This window comes from Zea mays, chromosome 5, assembly GCF_902167145.1.
Source record: "Zea mays cultivar B73 chromosome 5, Zm-B73-REFERENCE-NAM-5.0, whole genome shotgun sequence".
In the NCBI taxonomy this organism is placed as follows: Eukaryota; Viridiplantae; Streptophyta; class Magnoliopsida; order Poales; family Poaceae; genus Zea; species Zea mays.
The window spans coordinates 207,433,432-207,452,921 of record NC_050100.1 but is presented as its reverse complement, the minus strand read 5'-3'; the positions used below and the strand labels follow the sequence as shown (position 1 = coordinate 207,452,921).

At 41.4% G+C, this 19,490-nt stretch overlaps 1 protein-coding gene and 1 pseudogene across 1 annotated transcript; one reads left to right on the top strand and one right to left on the bottom strand.

Moving 5' to 3' along the window:
• LOC109939592 (uncharacterized) overlaps nucleotides 1–9,918 on the top strand; it is a 53,547-nt pseudogene extending 43,629 nt beyond the window's left edge.
• A 3,248-nt stretch (nucleotides 9,919–13,166) lies between these two features.
• On the bottom strand, nucleotides 13,167–17,148 carry LOC100283828 (SC3 protein). The gene is made up of 12 exons (NM_001156726.2): nucleotides 16,941–17,148; nucleotides 16,623–16,748; nucleotides 16,457–16,519; nucleotides 16,316–16,349; nucleotides 16,094–16,216; nucleotides 15,909–15,971; nucleotides 15,626–15,719; nucleotides 15,295–15,340; nucleotides 15,138–15,205; nucleotides 14,628–14,676; nucleotides 14,401–14,466; nucleotides 13,167–13,519 (listed from the first exon to the last, which is right to left on the bottom strand). The coding sequence occupies exons 1-12, from the start codon at nucleotides 16,992–16,994 to the stop codon at nucleotides 13,487–13,489; spliced, it is 819 nt and encodes a 272-aa protein (NP_001150198.1). The 5' UTR covers nucleotides 16,995–17,148; the 3' UTR covers nucleotides 13,167–13,486.
• Between the last annotated feature and the right edge of the window lie 2,342 nt (nucleotides 17,149–19,490).

Genomic DNA, 19,490 nt, shown 5'->3' with positions numbered 1-19,490 from the left:
AGGGAGAGAAGTTTAAGGACCAAAGCAATGAAAACTATATCAAACACCAAACACCACCAATTTAAAATTTATATCTACAAATAGTTTTTTAAGTGGTTTTGGTTTTTTGGTCCAAAAATAGGAAGTAAGTGAATTATGGAGTTAGGGGGAGGCTTAAGTCCATAATATCACATTGTGGGGACAATCATGCATCTTAGCAAGTAGATTGCATATTTTAATTCAAATACTTGTATTATTTGCTTGCTTTGGTTGTGTTGTCATCAATCACCAAAAAGGGGGAGATTGTAAGGAAAATGGACCCCAGGCCTTTTGGCTAATTGAGTTTTGGTGTTTGATGATTAACACAACCTGTGGACTAATATGTTTGCTAGTGTTTATAATTATAGTTCACAGGATGCGAAGAGAATTGGACCAAGGCAATGAGGATGCAACACCTCAAAAGAAGTCATAAAAAGATGCATAGGAGTCTAATACTCAAGAACAAAAGAAGCTTGAAGAAATCAGCGAAGAAACCCAAGAAGCGGGCTGTCAGCCAGCGCCTGGTGGCGCACCGGACAGTGCTGTCCGGTGTGCACCGGACAGTCTGCGCAGAGAGGCCACAGACAGGCGCTCTCTAGCTGTAGCACCGGTCTGCCCGGTGAAGCACCGGACAGTCGGCACCGGACTGTCCGGTGTGCACCGGACAGACGGCAACGGTCGGATCCAACGGTCGACTGCTGCAGGCGCCAACGGTCGGCTGACGTGGCGTGCACCGAACACTGCATGGTGGCTGTCCAGTGATGCACCGGACTGTCCGGTGCACCCGACAACAGAAAGTTGCAGCTTTCTGTCCAACGGCTAGTTTGGGGTTTGGAGGCTATAAATACCACCCCAACCGGCCATTCTCAAGTGTGGGAGCCCAAGCAACATACCAAGGCATATAGTGCACATTTCCAAGAGCTCATACACCCAAGTGATTAATAGAATCACTCGGTGATTAGCGTAGGTGCTTTGCGAAGTACTTAGGTTAGTTAGACCGCTTTAGCGCTTGCTCTAGGTGAACCCTAGTTAGTTGAGTGAGTTTTGTAAAACCACACAACCCCTCGGCTCTTGCGTGAGTCGTTGTAATTGTACCGAGTGGGGCGAGAGTCTTGCGAGACCGTGACAACCGCGTTTGTGTCACGGCCGCCACCGTGTACTGGAGGGAACGAGGCTCGCGGTGTTTCAGCCGGAAGCTCGATAGTGGAAGCGGCGGGGAGCGTCCGAGAGGAGCCGGAAGCGGAGCACCACTTGTGCGTGGAGAAGGCCCGCTGCTCTCTACGGAGTTACTCGACCGTGGTGCTTGGCCCTCGCGTGGGCTTCCCTTTGCGTAGGGGCACCAACGAGGATTAGTCGGGACCTTGCGTGGTTCCGGATACCTCGGTAAAAATACCGGCGTCATCCACGAGAGTTTGCTTCTCTACTTTGCTCTTTAAGTTTCCGCATTTACATTAAGCATTTAAGTTTCAATCTTGCTTTACATACTTATTTAGTGTAGATTGAAACTTAGCCTTTGCGGTAGAGATAGCAACACTTAGACAAAACCTAGTTTGCACCTTATAGTTTGATTACTTGCATAGGTTTTGCTCTAGGGATTTAATTGTGGCCTAGTTTAGTAAAAGTTTTAGAAGTCCTAATTCACCCCCCCCCCTCTTAGGCATCACCCGTTTCCTACAATGCCCAAGTCACAGGTTTGGACTTTGAGGAGACTTTTGCTCCTGTGGCTAGGCTAGAGTCGATTCGCATTTTGTTAGCCTATGTCGCTCACCATTCTTTCAGGTTGTTCCAAATGGACATGAAGAGCGCTTTCCTCAACGGGCCAATCAAGGAGGAGGTGTACGTGGAGCAACCCCCTGGCTTTGAGGATGAACGGTACCCCGACCACGTATTTAAGCTCTCTAAGGCGCTCTATGGACTTAAGCAAGCCCCAAGAGCATGGTATGAATGCCTTAGAGACTTTCTAATTGCTAATGCTTTCAAGGTTGGGAAAGCCGATCCAACTCTTTTCACTAAGACTTGTGATGGTGACCTATTTGTATGCCAAATTTATGTCGATGACATAATATTTGGTTCTACTAACCAAAAGTCTTGTGAAGAGTTTAGCAGGGTGATGACACAGAAATTCGAGATGTCGATGATGGGCGAGTTGAACTACTTCCTTGGGTTTCAAGTGAAGCAACTCAAGGACGACACCTTCATCTCTCAAACGAAGTACACGCAAGACTTGCTCAAGCGGTTTGGGATGAAGGACGCCAAGCCCGCAAAGACTCCAATGGGAACCGACAGACATGTCGACCTCAACAAAGGAGGTAAGTCCGTTGATCAAAAGGCATACCGGTCTATGATAGGGTCTTTACTTTATTTATGTGCTAGTAGACCGGATATTATGCTTAGCATATGCATGTGTGCTAGATTTCAATCCGACCCAAGGGAGTGTCACCTTGTGGCCGTTAAGCGAATTCTTAGATATTTAGTTGCTACGCCTTGCTTCGGGATCTGGTATCCAAAGGGGTCTACCTTTGACTTGATTGGATACTCAGATTCTGACTATGCTGGATGTAAGGTTGATAGGAAGAGTACATCAGGGACGTGCCAATTCCTAGGAAGGTCCCTGGTGTCTTGGAGTTCTAAGAAACAAACTTCTGTTGCCCTATCCACCGCTGAGGCCGAGTATGTTGCTGCAGGACAGTGTTGCGCGCAACTACTTTGGATGAGGCAAACCCTCCGGGACTTTGGCTACAATCTGAGCAAAGTCCCACTCCTATGTGACAATGAGAGTGCAATCCGTATGGCGGATAATCCTATTGAACACAGCCGCACAAAGCACATAGACATCCGTCATCACTTTTTGAGAGACCACCAGCAAAAGGGAGATATCGAAGTGTTTTATGTTAGCATCGAGAACCAGCTAGCCGATATCTTTACCAAGCCTTTAGATGAGAAGACCTTTTGCAGGCTGCGTAGTGAGCTAAATGTCTTAGATTCGCGTAACTTGGATTGATCTAGAGCATACATGTGTTTTATGCCTTTGATCATGTTCTTTTATGCATATTATTGTTTATCTATGGTGCTCAAGTTGTGCAAGGGATCCCCGGACCTCACAAGTCCATGTGTGAATGATGCACATATTTAGGGGGAGAAATGCTACAACTTGACCCTTTGAGACTAACCGTGTGCTTGAGTTTTCTTAATTTAGTCTCAAAGGTGGATTGAAAGGAAAAAGGTGAACTTGGACCATGCAAGACTTCCACTGCACTCCGATGAGAGGGTAATTTACTCCAAGTTCATCTCCATGTTCTTATTGCCTTTTTACTCTTAATTGAAGATTTTGGTGAGGCAATGGGGTTTAAGGGCCAATAATGATCCCGTTTTGGTGCTTAATGCCAAAGGGGGGGAAATTAAGGCCAAAGCAAATGGATCAGCTACCACTTGAGAATTTTGAAAATAGTAGAGGTAGAACTTTTGTTTTGACAAAATACTCTTATGTGCAAAATTTGGCCTCTTGTGGGGAGAATGTAGGATTATGGGAAAAAGGGGGAGTTTTTGGCTCTTGATCAATTGTTCTCATGGAATACCTCTCTTTATGCCTAAACAAGTGTGTTTGACTTAGAGATAGGAAATTGAGGTTGATTTCAAAAACAAACCAAGTGGTGGCAAAGAATGATCCAAATATGCCAAATTTGAATCAAAAACAATTCTTGTTCTCAATTGCTTTGATGTTGCACTTCTTCTAGTTGCTTTTTGATGTGTTGGCATGAATCACTAAAAAGGGGGAGATTGAAAGGGAAATGTGCCCTTGGGCCATTTCTAGTATAGTTTTGGTGATTAAGTGCCCAACTCGTATTGAGTGAGCAATCTTGTGCCAAATGATTGAAGAAATGCAAATCAACAAGAAGGTATGATTCTAGACTTAGTACATTGGTTTTTGTGTACTAATATATTTGTCTAAGTGCTGGAATCAGAGAAAAGAGAAAAAGGAAAAGTCTTAGCTGGAGCAGCCAAGACTCAGCGCAGTCTGGCACACCGGACTGTCCGGTGGTGCACCGGACAGTGTCTAGTGCGCCAGGCCAGCCTTCGGTGAACAGGCCACTCTCGGAAACTGACGGTGGTGTACGGCTATAATTCATCGGACTGTCCAGTGGTGCACCGGACTGTCCGGTGACCCGTCTGCGGCGAAGTCGTCGCTCTCGGGAATCGTTCAACGGCGTACGGCTAAAATTCACCGGACGGTCTGGTGAGGCACCAGACTGTCTGGTGAGCCAACGGTCGACTGCGCCAACGGTCGGCCGCGCAATCTGCACGCGACGCGTGGCCGCGCCAACAGTCGGCAGGGGGCACCGGACTGTCCGGTGCGCCAACGGCTCCATTTTTGCAATGGTCCACTGTGCTATTTTTGGAAGGAGATCTGCACCGGACCATGAACAGTGCATGTCCGGTGGTGCACCGGACTGTCCGGTGCGCCACCCGACAGAAGGCAAGAATTACCTTCCCAGATTGCTTCCAACGGCTCCTAGCTGCCTTGGGGCTATAAAAGGGACCCCTATGCGCATGGAGGAGCACACCAAGCATACTTTGAACATTCTAAGACTCTCACACTCCGTCTCCATGCACTCGATTGACTTTCTTAGTGATTTGAGCTTCGTTCTAGTGGTGAACTTGTTACATTCCATTTGAGCTCAAGTCTTGGCCTGTGTGTGTGTGTATTCCTGCAAATTTGTGTGTGTTGCTTCCCTCCCTTACTCTAGTGCTTTCACATTGATATTTGTTGTAAGGGCGAGAGACTCCAACTTGTGGAGATTCCTCGCAAACGGGAAAAGTGATACGAAAAAGGAATACCGTGGTATTCAAGTTGATCGTTGGATCACTTGAAAGGGGTTGAGTGCAACCCTCGTCCATTGGGACGCCACAACATGGAGTAGGCAAGTTTTGTACTTGGCCGAACCACGGGATAAACTATTGTGTCCACTGTGTTGTTTTTCTCTGTGGTTTCTGTGTTTCACAAGTACTCCTCTCCAGCTACTTGATCCTATTGCACTAACACCTAATCAAGTTTTGTGGCTTCAAGTATTTGATTTTTATAGGATCACCTATTCACCCCCCCCTCTAGGTGCTCTCAATTATCTCCTATTGTATCAATCTAGCTAAATATCATGTTATGGTGAGCTATCATTACTTCAAGCAGTCTATGGGAAGACCATCAATCAGCCTGCAAAACAGTAGATGTGCAGCCTATCTCTTCAAAACTAAGCATCTGATTGTTTGGTGTTATGTCAGTTTACCTATAGCTGTCTAAAATTTTTTCTGGACACCTCTCAGATTCTATCCTCTAAACTTTAGAGTTCAACGCTTTAGAATTGTCTACTGGCTCGAACCCTCAAATATGAGGTGCACTAAACTGTAGAAGTAATTTTAGACCACATATTAAACCACTTGCATTAAGCTTTAGCAGTTTAGCTATAAATTTTGGAGCTCGAAAGTTAAGAAAAAAGAGAGATCCAAATTACCTACTTTCAGCACACACACGAGTGGGAGGGGGATTAATCGATGGATTTCTAAGCAAGCCGGGGTGCGAGTGGAATGGATCTGATGCATTGCAACTGAGGATGCCTTCTCACTGTCCCTCACTCGCTCTTCATTCTCTCCTTATGGCCTCCTGTTATAGTAGTACCACACCATATTACATGCTTTCAGCACACGCACGCTAGTGTTAAACACTTAGCGATTTATGGTTGTAGCAGATTTCTGATTTATTGTTGTGTTGTAGCAGATTAATTTACAACTAAACTGAAGCCAAAAACATAAGTGTGTGGTCTCACTTTAGCCAACAAGAACAGATTATAACCACTGATTAAATCCTTATCATTTATTAGTGAGCACTATTACTTGATTAACATTAGCAAAACATTCAATTAACATTAGCAAAACATTCATCCGGTAGACAACATTGAGACTATTACTTGATTAAGAAAAGCATAAAGGTGTGTATCTAATCTTCAAGATTGTTTACCTAGTTCAAAGGTGGTTTCTTTGTACTAATACAATATCTAGTGATCATTCCATCCATTTTCAAATTGGGATTTCATCCCTTCTTTTCTAATGGTTTTTCAGTTTTCTTTTTTGCTATTGTGCTCTTGTGGGTCAGTACATGCATTTGACTTTGATTTTTCAGAGTTATTTATTATTTATGAAATCATGTCATTAATTTACAAAAATCACTCCTACTGACTATGAGAAACAGAGGGCAGAGAATGTGATGAGGAATAATCAGATGTTCCAATGACTTGGGATTAATCAGTTACGCACAATGATGACTGCCACAAGAGCAAGGAGCAAATATGATGGTCCTCAAGAATCAGGGTCTTTGTTTGACGGCGAGGACAGTGAAGGCTCTGAGCAAGAGGAAGTAAACAAGTTTCTAATTCATCTATTTGTTTCCTCATGTTATATATCATTACACATGCATTTGCAAATAAATTGATATGCATGATTAGTGTATTATACCTATAGGATTCCCATGTTGCAAAAGGTGTACATGGCCACAACTCCACTCATGTTGCTGACAAAACTACGCAAGGAACACGAGGATCTAAGAGGGTTGTGGCCCCTGATGTTCCTGGACAAGAAATTAGATTCACTAGGCAAAGGAGTGCTGCCATAAACCAACAATCCTCCTTAAGCCTAACTACTACTACACATGCTAGTTCACGAGCCACCAAAAACCAAGCATCCACATAGAACTTGACTACCGCAACACATTTCACTTCAAGTGTTGCCACTGAGCAAGATTACACCGAAGGCCTGAATACTGTTGCACAACCTACTTCTCCCATACAAGCTGAGGTCAATGACCACAATAGAGATGAAGGCAAGTGATTATTTGATATTCAATCAGTGTATCAACTTATCTTCAATTTCTAAAATAAATTAATCTATCAACCTCATGATCTGTAGTAGCTATCTAGAATGCCTGTGTAGGTGACAGATGCAACTAATGCTTGGTTTTTTATTATTGGGTTGTTAAACATAGAACAAGGATAGAGCAATGAAGTTGTATATTTGTCCAGATATTACTGTATGTTCTGCTCTGTCTAGGGAAAATGCTTAGATGCACCAAACCCATATGATCTTTACCATTCACTAGATTTTTCCTTGCTAGTTTGAAAATTTAATATCTTTTTGCCTTTTATGATGTTAATCACCAGAATTTGTACCAAGGCAACGAAGTAGCGGCAAACAACTTGAATCCTTGAGCAGAGGGTTAGGCACTAAGATTCCAATCCAAGTCTCTGATGGAAAGCGAAGGCCAGAACCACCTATTCAGGCTGCAAAGTTTGCATCGGAGGGTGGGATCATACTGAGGCAACACATTCCAATATTTCCGCACTGGAAGGAGTACAAGAAGCAAGAGAACAAGGGTAAAATTATAGACTACATTGGGAAGCTTGTTGTAAGTCATTTTCCCTCACTTGTTTAGTTACAGTTCATTGTCCTTTTCAATTGAGTATCATAGAGTCGCCACTTCTTTGCTAGGGTCAATTCACCATGGATGTTGACAGTAATTCAGTAAAAGATGCATGTGTTGATATGCTAAAGGGTGGACAACGCCAAATGAGGTATAGGCTGAAAAAAGTACTTCACTGGAGTTCCTGCAAATCAAGTGAGGATTACATCACCTGTTTCATGTACGATTGATGATCAATGGAGAGAGTTGGTACAAATGTGGTCTAGCCCAAACCACAAGGTATTTGCGATCAAACTCCACTTTTCCCTCTATATAAATAATATTTTTATTTATGAAGTGTTTGGAATGCAACTTTTCTTTTTCTTGGGAAAATTGTTCTTTGTTAGCACTATTTGAGAACCTAGTGGTTGATTCCACCTCCAATAGCTCAGTAACCATTTAGTTGTGGCCTGTATTGATCATTATCAGAGCCTCTTGCATTTTACCTCATTTAGGACATGAGAACACTACTTTGCTACAAAATGAGTAGTTTTGCTTGCTGTTGGTAAAGGTGTTGCTTAATGTTCTTCCATGAAATGAATGTGTTGCTTGCTATCATGCTGTAAGAAATGAAACATCAAGAATTCTGATGCTAGCAGCAAGCAACATGATTTCTGAAAATTTTTATTGGCAAGAACAGCAAGCAGCAACTAGTTCATTTTCAACAGCAAGCAGTTCACTTTCAAGCACACCAAAAATTGTTTTCTGGTCAGCAACAAGCAGCAACCAGTTCAGTTTGAACAACAAATTGTTGAACAACTGTTTCAGTTTCAACCTGTTTTCTGTCTTACTCGCTGAAAGAACAACAACCAAGCAACCATTTCAGTGTCTTATATGAGTTGACAGACTTATTATTTACCTTCACTCAATATTTATGTAACCCAAGACAAAATTATTGAAGTGTCATATATGCTTTTCAATGTCCATATTATCCTCTAAAAGTATTTTGTTCTTGTTCTGGATTTATGATGAAAAGATAACTCCTACAATTATGAAAATATGTTTCAAGCTGCACTCGATTTATGACTAAAGTTGATTGTATATTCATAAACATAATCTATTAATTTATCATCGCTATTTGTCTACCTTACAATTGTATTTTACATATAGAACAATTGTGTGAAGAACAAACTTAATCGTGAGAAGGTGCAATTTCCACAGTGCACAGGATCTCAATCATACATTGCAAAAGCTTATGTAGTGGTAAGAAACTAATTGTGTTATGTTTGGAGGAACTTGTTGCTTCTCACAATCTTGGTTATTGTATAAATGGCTACTGGTACCAATACAATCGCTTCAATGCAGTGTGTATTTATAGCATTGTTCCTAGTTCCTGGTTCATGTTTTTTAGCGTATACACATGGATGAAGCACATTATCCTATTCATGGCATTGTCCACTGTTGTGTGCCAATTGTCTTCCAACATGTTCACTTGTTATTTTTTGGAAGCAATTGCATCCTACTGCTGCATTGCAGTAACATAAGGCCAACAACAGCTGCGCTGCAACAATAGTAGGCAAACATCACTTGATGTATTATTGTTGATAGCTGATGTATAATTTTGCTTAACAACTGATGTATTAGTAGCTAAGAATTTAGACTTGATAGTTGTATTAGTAGTTGATGTATACTTTTGCTATCATTTAATTACTTTTGCTATAATAAGCTTATGTTTTGATCTTCATGTTGATCAAATTATTGCACTCAAATTAATATGTTTTCATCTCCATGCTGATCAAATTTATTTGACTTCATTTCAAAGACAAGAAAAATATAAAGATGTCGAACCTAGTGCAATTGATCTTTTCAAGGAGATGCATTGTAGCAAGAAAAAAGGATTTAGTGAAGTTGTTCAGAAAGCTATAGTAAGTACATGTTTTTCTCTTTTTTACTACTTTCCACTATGTAGTTTTAATACTTATGCTAGGGTGATATGGAAGCAATGGTGGCAACACCAGTAGAAGATGGACAGCTTGCAAAGCCTGCAACAGAAGTTGTTTCTAATGTTCTGCCTGGTTCAAGTAAATTTCTTCACAATGCTGGCCTTTTGCCCTCCTCCAAGAGAAGCAACACAGGGACTATTTCAGCAAGAATGCAAGAACTTTAGTCTCAATTGGACAATGAGAGGCGAGAAAAGATGGACTTCGAGAAGATATGGATACCTTAAAGGCCAAGTCAGAATCATCTGAGGCAACCATTGCTAATCAATCAACTGAGATTGCAGATTTAAAGAAGTCCTTAGCAGAAAATAGCATCCTACTTCGACAGATATTAAGTATTAGTCGTGATCAGGTGAATCCTTAAGCATGCTTGCTAAGATGCTAGTGTCAACCATCCTGAAGACACATCTCACAAAATTGTGGACCTCCTTTTATCCTTATGTTTGCTATATGGAACTGCAACTTACAATCTACTATATGTGTTCTCTTACTATAGAGTTTTAGTACATGTTTGGTTAAAGAATTATGAACAATGTTCTTTAGTGTGTTTTTGCTTGAAATATATGGATGTTGCAAAAAGTTGTGACTTTGGATGAATGTGAAATATATGCATTATCTTTTGGATGGTTGTAGGCATCAATGTATTTAGTGATGAACCAAAATATCATAATATGATTGCCATGTCATCGACCATACAAGTGTTTTGTGACAAAACATTGCGTCATAATTTATTTGACACGTCATCTACCACGCCATGATGAAATTTATTGTCACAAAGTTATTGCCACATCAGCATCCACGTAAGCTTATTTATGACGCATATATCCATCATAAAATATTGCCACGTCACCTACCATGTCATATCGCCACGTGGCAACCGGTCCAGTGCTACACTTAATGACGTTTTCCCCCTCATCTATGACGATGTGGAGCGTCATAGATTTAATGACGAAAATGTGTGGTCATCATTAAGTCTGTGATGTTTCTTAACCATTCGTCATAGAAGGTGATTTAACATGGCGCTTCTGTGATGACAGTGTTTTTGTCATAAAGTCGTCACAACCACTTACGTTATGACAAAAATACGATTGTTTGTGACGTAATCTAAATGTCATAGAAGGTCACATGTGTTGTAGTGGTTGTAGATTTGAAAAGGTCAAGAATTATGGCTTAGACTAGTTGGACAGACTATATATATAAGTTTGTTTGTCATAGGATTGCTCTTAAGGACAGTTGAATCAAATTGAAGAAAGGCCATTTTGGACTTCATTCTAGCAGGTCTGCGACGCACCGAACTAGTTTGGTGGCGAAACATGCGAGATGCATAGTGAAGGTAGACTTCGGCTTGAGTGGTTTAGTGCAACAGACTAGTCCAGTGGTGCTCCAGACCACTTACGCAAAGAGAGCTTCAACAGGGCTTCGGTGGCCTGGTGCACCGGACCACTTACGCAGATTAGTGTGTTCTTGAAGAGCCATAGCACTTGGCGCATTGGACCAGTCCAGTGTGCATCGAACCCATTGAGTTCAATGGCTAATTCCTTCTCAAATAGCTACTCTAACAGTTACATGATGTGGCAGCTGATGTCGCGAGGTCCGATGGTGCACTGGACTAATGTGATGCCATCTAACATGGCAGCTTTTCGTTGATTGCATAGGCTAGTAGGAGGTCTGGTGGTGGACCAAACCTATACGACAGAGGTTTGGTGTACCTAAGGCAGCTGCTAGTTTTGGAATTTCACCTAACGGCGAATTGAGGGCTTTTGGGCTATAAATAGACCCTCAACCGGCCAAGACTTATAACAAGCGTTGTGATTTCATTCCTAAACACTAGTGCAATACATCCAAGTAATTCCAATGATATCCAAGCGCTACATTTGAGAAGTGCCTAGAGATAGTCTTTCTAGATAGAGAAGGTTAGTGTGATTATGTGATCCACATTTGTGGTGTTGTATTGTGCTCTCGGAGTTGTGATCTTGCTCTTGTGTTGGTGTTCTCCGTTGTAAAGGCTTGCAAGAGGTTCCGAGCTATGAAGTGCCTTGTGGAGACTTTGTCTTTCTCATCAGAAGATCCAAGGACTCAAATCTTGATCATCGAAATTGCTTGAGAGGGTTGAAAGTGACCATGTACTTAGGGACACCTCAATGACGATGTAGGTTCTTTGGAACTAAACTCTAATAAATCAAATTGACATGTCGTTGTGTGTGTTTGATTTCTCTTGCGAGTTGTTCTTCTCTCTCTCTCCCTCTCCAAGTTCTATTGCTTGGATTTTGATTCAAAACATTAAGTGTTCCTTCCAAGTCTATTCTGCAATCATTTGAGCACACTTTACAAGAACTTCTCTCTCCCTATTACTTTGATTCTATTCTCTCTCGCTCTAACCACTAATTTGGGACCTAGTTTGTTTTTAAGTGTTGTAATTTCATGTGTCACTTATTCACCCCCTCTAGATGACTATCAGTAATCATGCATTGAAAGTGATTGACGACGAAAGTAAACCTATCTAAAGCATGCTTAAGACGGTTGCTTACTCTAAAGCGATGCAGGCTACATGTATGGCCAAGAAGGGAGCAGCGGGCTAGAGGAGCATTGTTACTACCCACATCGTTGACCAAATCTAGGGCTAGATAAACAATAAACAGTCTATAGGAACATCCCAGATCCAATCTACTGCATGTATCATATCAGTAACCCTAGAAAAATTCGTCACTGAGAACTGTTGAGCATGCACACGAACATGGATCAGAACCTCCAAAGACGTCCAACCGGAGTAAACAACGAGACTAAACATGTAAGATATGGTGCTAGACGCTTATCAGACTTTTGAGTTGCCACGTGCACATGTGTAGCTAGCATGTCGTAGGATGTAGCAACCAATAAAGGGATACACATGTGGCAATGTAAAATCAATCTAATAGCATGAAGCATAAGAGTAAATGTATAGATTGAAAATGCATATGATAACTAGCAAATCTTACCAACAACAATACTTAGTACAAGATCTACCGAGGTAAGATGGTGACATCATACCATCCTAACACGATCGGAGACCACATCAGGGCGACATGTCACTTACCTTGGAAAACCCTTGAAGAAAGAGTGACAATACATCGAGAGGATGAGAAGCACCCGCTGCTTATGAACGAATGGCTTCATTCTTTATTCATGAGCATATATGTTACAATATATAGCCTTATGGGCTAAAGCGATAGGCACTTCCTAATTTACATTTACATCTTAGGGGGTGTTTGGTTTCTAGGGACTAATGTTTAGTCCCTAGATTTTATTCTATTTTAGTTCCAAAATTACCAAATATAGAAACTAAAACTTTATTTTAGTTTCTATATTTAGCAATTTATACACTAAAAAGGAATAAAATGAAGGGACTAAATATTAGTCTCTAGAAATCAAACACCCCCTTAATCTATTGCTTATTCTCGGTAAAAAAAACCTATTTCTATATTACATGTTTATTTTCTCTATGGCCAAATACTTCTTCGTGGAACCCTTCGACCGCAACAGCAGTGTGAGCCCGATTTAGGTTTGGCCAAAAAGGCATTTTAGATTCAGCTAGAATTAGGTGTCAACGTACCGTTAGAGGTCACTAGGTCAGCACTAATGGCAGTGTCGTATAGAGAACCAAATTTACATCTAGTGTTAAATAGGGAAATTTTATATTTTGAGAGCCAAAAATAAACCATAATCTTTACTAGTGTCAAATAAAATATTTGTCTCCTTGTTTAAGGCACCAACAGAAGTGCATACAATGTGCAGCCTTGGTAGCAAACAAAAGTGCATACAAAGCACAATTTGTATATGAGCAAAGAATTGGGGTTAAAAACAGATCAGTCGAGAGAGACGCTACAATATAGTCGTATTTACCCTCCACCATGCAAACCGAAAATTATACATATAGTCGTACTTACCCTCCACAATGCAAACGGAAAAATATACGTTGTCCTAACATACAAAACCACATGGCAATCAGATGAGATGGTAGTTGGTTGACTATTGCAAGTGCTTCCATAGCCTACTTGTGCCCTCTGAAGTACATGTATACTTTCTGCATGCACCAAACGAAACAATATCAACCCAGTGTGGATACCAGACAAACCAAGTTCTTCAAAACATGTTGACATTTTAAACAAAAGGCAACACCATTCACATAGGGCTTGTTTGGGAGTAAGAGTAAGGGATTCTAGCCCCCTCAATCCTCTACATTACTCTTGCTTCCAAACAAGACCTTACTGACACCTGATGTGACATCCTTGCCCAAGCTCTTTATTTTTTTACAACATATGTATCTGTTCAATTATGTACAATTGTATAGACCCTTATTAAAACAAATACTATGAAGACAAATTAACATAGAAACTGCAAAGACAATGACTAGGAATAGACATGCTGACACAGAAACGCAAAGCCGCTATAGGAACTTATGAACCATCCAAACATTGCAAATGAAAAAAAAACTCAAAAAATCACAGATGTTGAAATTTCAACTGTATTGATACTCTAATTTTCAAAATTTAAAAGAAATTCATTTTGTTGAGAACTATGCATAGATTTGGATAGGCTAGAAACCTAGAGCAAAATGTTGTCACAGATAATAAACAGGATATTTATTCTATAAAAGTTTATCAGGTAACAGCTGATATTTGAAAGGTACTAAGACTAAGAGTTTAAAATTCAAACATTTCCAGTTGTTGTTGTTCCATGCGAAACTATATTAATCCCAAAGGGGCATAAAAAACAGAACACATACAATACAACTCATTGTAAATGGTCACCATGATTGAATATACCCATGTACGTGCATCAGGTACCAAGAGATAACAGAAAGGATTTGCCTAATAACATGAAAATTCAGAAATAAAAGGAAACTGTGTAGGAGGGAAGGGATAGAATGGAATGGCAAACATGAAAAATGGATAAGCTACAGACCTGAAGAACCCATATGCTCACAAGTGTCTCCAAGCAAAACAAGGCAAATCCGACAAAGTAAAAGATCTGAAGGGTAAAAAAAATACATGTTAGATTTTCAAACCTTTTACCTTCTGTAATGAAATTTTTTGCAGACAAAGTATAAAAATCCTTGAACAAAACAAATGCAGTTGCACTTTTTATATATACAAGCTGAGAAAAGATTAAAATTTTATAGAGGTTCTCACCCCAACTATTGCATGATCAGAAAAGGTGTCGATCGCTGCCAGTATACCCCTGATGACAAACAAAGTATCTCTCTTAGAGCAAGATGAACAAACCAAAAACCTTGTGAATCTTGCATAAGTACAGTGAGATGGATAATCCATCAGAATAGTAAGCATTAAGAAAGGGAATAAAGGTTAAGCAGATAATAGACCCGGTCCTGTTTGGCAATTGGCACAGCTTGTCCCTCGGTTTCTTCACAGGCTAAGCAGAAGCTATGCCAAGAGGCAGGATTTGCTAAATCTTATCAATAAACAGAAACCAAGAGTGAACTGAATAAGCACAATCTGTTTTTTTATACAAAAAAAAAAGATTCTGCAAAATCACAAGCTGTGCCAAACAGGGCCTCAGGTGCTGCTAATTGGCATTATATAAGAGTGAGCAAGCACAAATACTGCTAGTGGCGATTATGGATAGGATCAAAAAGATGATGGTTGATGAAAATTCTTTATTCAATCTGTAAGGAAGCTTACGTTAATGATTTTCCACGGAATACAACTGCAGGAGCAATGGCAGCAAATATGCAAAAACCAATATGGAGCTGTGCAGAACCAAAAACACAAGGTAATTAAAGGTCCATAGCATTTCAATGTCAAGAATGCATAAGTCATGCCTTGATCTAAAAATTACCAGGTAACAAAGGAAAAACCATCCAAAGCTGAAAGCACTGTCAGTTCTGTTAAACATGTTGGCAGAGAATTAGTACAAACCCACTGCTAATGCCAGAAAACACAAAGCAGAAGGTCTATCAAGTCATTTGAAGCTAAACACGTCTTGCAAAACATGCATCCTACTTTACTTCAGTAGGACCAGACGCCAAAGTATCGATACTGTTCTATCACCTACTAAAAATGTTACACATTTTCAGTTGAGAGGAAATGAAATACATAATGTTAGCATTATGACATAGTGTATATTAATCAATATTTATGGCACGAAGCATCAACCAATAGGCATATACCTCATTGCTCGGTACAGAGGTCTATACCACATCAAGTAGGACAAAGGGATGCCAAGCATACCATAGATGGTAGCCAGGAAAAATAGTTTAGAATCTGCAAGCATAAAAATATTCATGATTTAGAGGTTTGCTGGGCTAAAAGACATGGCCGTGCAATAGAAATGAACACTTGTCTGTATCTAAACTGCAGGTCAAGTACAATAGGTGTAGTAAATGCAGAGGCGCAAGGAGCAACAGCAGGTATGAAGTGTACAAACTAGCTGCAATGAAATGCTGAGCTTACCTCCCCCTCTGATCCAACAGACTATGACAGCAATAAAATTCCAAAAGAGGCAAAGCACAATACCTGTACATCATTGCAATAAACAAACATGTTCAGTGAGATGGTAGGTACAACTGTACAACTATGCAAAGTCCTGAAAACACTAATAAATATATAAATCCAAGTATTTAGGAATGCAGGTGTACCAAGCCAGCTCGCAAACGCAAGATACTGCAACTTCTGAGCGTTTGCTGGTATCTCATTGGCAATATCATGGTGGATGATTGGGAAGAAAGGCGGCCAGTTCTTGTCCTCCATGGGCACCCCAGCTACGACATCAAGTTACAATAAGGCAACAACAAGAGACTCAATTCACTGTTCCATGATAACCTGAAAGAAAACCATTTAGCTACGCTCAGGAAGCATACCGCTCTTGAGAGCTTCCTCCCTCCTCCTGATATCCTTGACCCCCGAAAATTCCACCAAAGGATAGAATATTCAGTCAACATCCATGTCATGAATTAATTAATAGTGAGAATCCAAGGGAGCTTCAAAGCAAGCACGCATACCGACTCCCTCCTCCTGAGATCTGACTCCCACTGAGACAGCTCCTTCGCCTTGCCCTTCGAATCCTTCATCCCGAAACAGAGCCACATTACCACGCACGCTACGTCGCTCCCTCGAACACTAAGCAAGCAACGGGTAGTAAAGAGAAGGAGGAGGAGCCTCTCTTACGTTCATGGTGTCCAGAGGGATGTCGGTGGTCGCATCGCCCCTGCCGCCGCCGAACCCCGCGGGCTCCGTCGGCCGGAACCCGTACTGCGGCTTGACGCCTCCGCCACGCGCTCCTCCGCCTCCATTCTGCACAGCACCAAATCAGCACCTCATTAGCACGCTCCAGAAACCTAACGCCCGAGATCTCTCATCTGAGATCTGTCGGGACCCCCGAGCCAAATCCACGCAGAATGTGTGTGTTGGGTTGGTTGGTTGGTTGGGGGACTGGAGAAGGAGAGAGCAGAGCAGACAGCAGGAAACAGAGCGGTCAGGCGTTACCGAGAAGGGGTTCTCGTCGGCGCCCTCGTCGAAGGGGTTGGGATCGTGGTGCATGCTCGCTGCCGTGAACAGCTCGACCTCGGCTTCTGGCGGAGCAGCGAACAGGTTTACCTTGATCGGTGTTCGGTGGGATGTGGTCGTTGGCGCGAGGAGACTGAAGAGGGAAGAAGGTAGAGTGGGCGGGTCAGGCGTGGTGGAGTGGAGTGGAGTGGAGTGGACTGACCGAGACCGACTACCGGAGTCGCTTCCGGTTTTGAGTACTCTACACTCTCCTCTGAAAAAAAAAATCTATCATCTACATTTCCTTCCCCTTTCTCCATATTTAATCCTCTATACGTAAATATTTATATTAAAAATATATTTTTACTTTTACTTTTTATATATGTAAATATACTCTCAAATAATTTATACATATTTCGTCTTTACTAAATATATTATTTAAAGTATTAAAATATATAGAGAAGAGAAGAGAACCTTTAAATATAAAGGACAAAGGAACATATCACTACATGACGGTTTATTTGCAATGACTTAAGGTTGGTTGATAAAAGTGTCTTCAGCGACCTATGATTCGTCGCTAAAGACCTTTAGTGACCTATAAAGATGGTTGTTGTAAGTGTCGTCGCTAAAGGCTTTAGCGACCGATATCTTTTTAGCAATTGACCGTCCATTGCTGATATTGTACATTTAGCGACCAATGATAGGTTGCTATATTATACATTTAGCAACCAATAGTGAGCTGTTGTATGGTACATTTAGTAACCAACAGAAAGTTGCCTAACTGACAAAAATCTCTAGCGACCAATGAGTAGAGGCTTGTGTTGCGGAGATGAGTGGTCGATGGCGACCTAGCGCATGGAGGGAAGCTTGAGAGTGGAGAGCAACGAGAGGGAGAGGCGGCAAAGAGTACTCGACGACGATGCACAAGAGGGAGGATGGGAATGGGGAACAGAGGTGAACCCTAGCGCAAGGAATTGGTGCACGATTGTTTTCCTTGGCAAAATTGAATGACGTCTGTTGGGGTATGCTTCGTAGCCGAAGATCCTAAAGAAAGGAAACACCTTCGGAAGATCTCCCCAGAAGCAGCGCCGAAGCTGTCACATATAAAGCTTCGGCACAATGGCAGATCTCATGACGAAAGAGTGAACCGACATAAAGATGAAATGACTTAAAAGCCCATGATGTTCTATGTCATTATTGTAGTTAACTGTAAAGGGCATATTCGTAATTATACATAGGCTGCGCCATGTGCCTATAAATAGGTTAACAGTACCCCTGTACTGTTCACGCAATCTTGTAATCGCTGACATATTACTCTGGAATTATCACTTTCTGCCAAGACGAAGGTATAAATATAATGAGATATGTTAATAATATTATTTGTTATTTATGTTTAACATATCTCTTTCTAATGTTTTATAATTTATACTTCATTTTACATTATTTTATAAGTTTGATCACGAAGGTAAGACCTTCGTGATACTCTGATCATGGCCTTCATCCGAAGTTCATTAAATCCTCGGGGAGATAATGCTTCAGCGGATGAAGGACATTAACATTTAATATTTTATGTTGTCTTGTTCTTAATTTATAGCATTTGAGAACAAGTCCCCAACATTGGCGCCCACCGTGGGGCTCGAACCCACGACCACAAGGTTAAGAGCCTTGTGCTCTAACTCACTTACACTTTTTGAGCTAATGGCTTCACTCAACAACCAAGCTGGAGCTGCTTCGGCTACAAAGCTGGTGCTCCCGATAACAGGCGGTTCATGCTCAGAGCCGGCCAACAAGAAGCAGAAGAAGGAGGCATAGAGAATGGTACAGCATGTCGGGGTGCAGGGACCCTTCATCAAGTCAAGATGGTCTCACATCCGAATTACCTTCTCCCAAGAGGACCTTCAGCTCAAGGATTACCCTCACAATGATGCTATGGTTATTTCTTGTGTTACCAAAGGATTTCTGGTCCATAATATTCTGGTCGATACAGGCAGTGCAGCGGATATTATATTTGTTAAAGCCTTCAGACAGATGCAAGAGCCAGAGGATAAGATTCATGATACTACACACCCTCTTTGTGGCTTCGGAGGAAGACAGATTGTAGCGCTTGGCAAGATCACGATGCCAGTCACCTTCGGATTCGTCAACAACACAAGGACTGAACAAATTGTGTTTGATATTTGAAAGGGAAATGTGCCCTTGGGCCATTTCTAAGTATTTTGGTGATTGAGTGCCAACACAAGTGCTTAAGTATAAATCTATGTCAATTGATGGACAAAGTGCAAATCAAGTCTAAAGGTATGTTTCTAGACTTAGTACATTGTTTTGAGAACTAATGTATTGTGTCTAAGTGCTGGAAATAGGGGAAATCAATTTGGAGATGACTTGGCTTGTTCAGCCAAAGTCTGCTCAGTCTGGGTGCACCGGACAGTGTCCGGTGGTGCACCGGACAGTGTCCGGTGCGCCAGGCTGGCTCTGGCGAACTTGATGCTCTCGGGACTTCGACGGCGGTGTACGACTATAAATCACCGGACTGTCCGGTGGTGCACCGGA

Bases quoted from the DNA above. Each gene is read 5' to 3' on its own strand.
- LOC100283828 (NM_001156726.2), bottom strand. From the start codon at position 16,994: ATGCACCACGATCCCAACCCCTTCGACGAGGGCGCCGACGAGAACCCC. The intron at 16,217-16,315 runs GTATGCTTCCTG...TTGATGTCGTAG, and splicing joins GGAGGAAGCTCTCAAGAGCG to CTGGGGTGCCCATGGAGGAC. The intron at 15,972-16,093 runs GTACACCTGCAT...AATGATGTACAG, and splicing joins TGCGTTTGCGAGCTGGCTTG to GTATTGTGCTTTGCCTCTTT.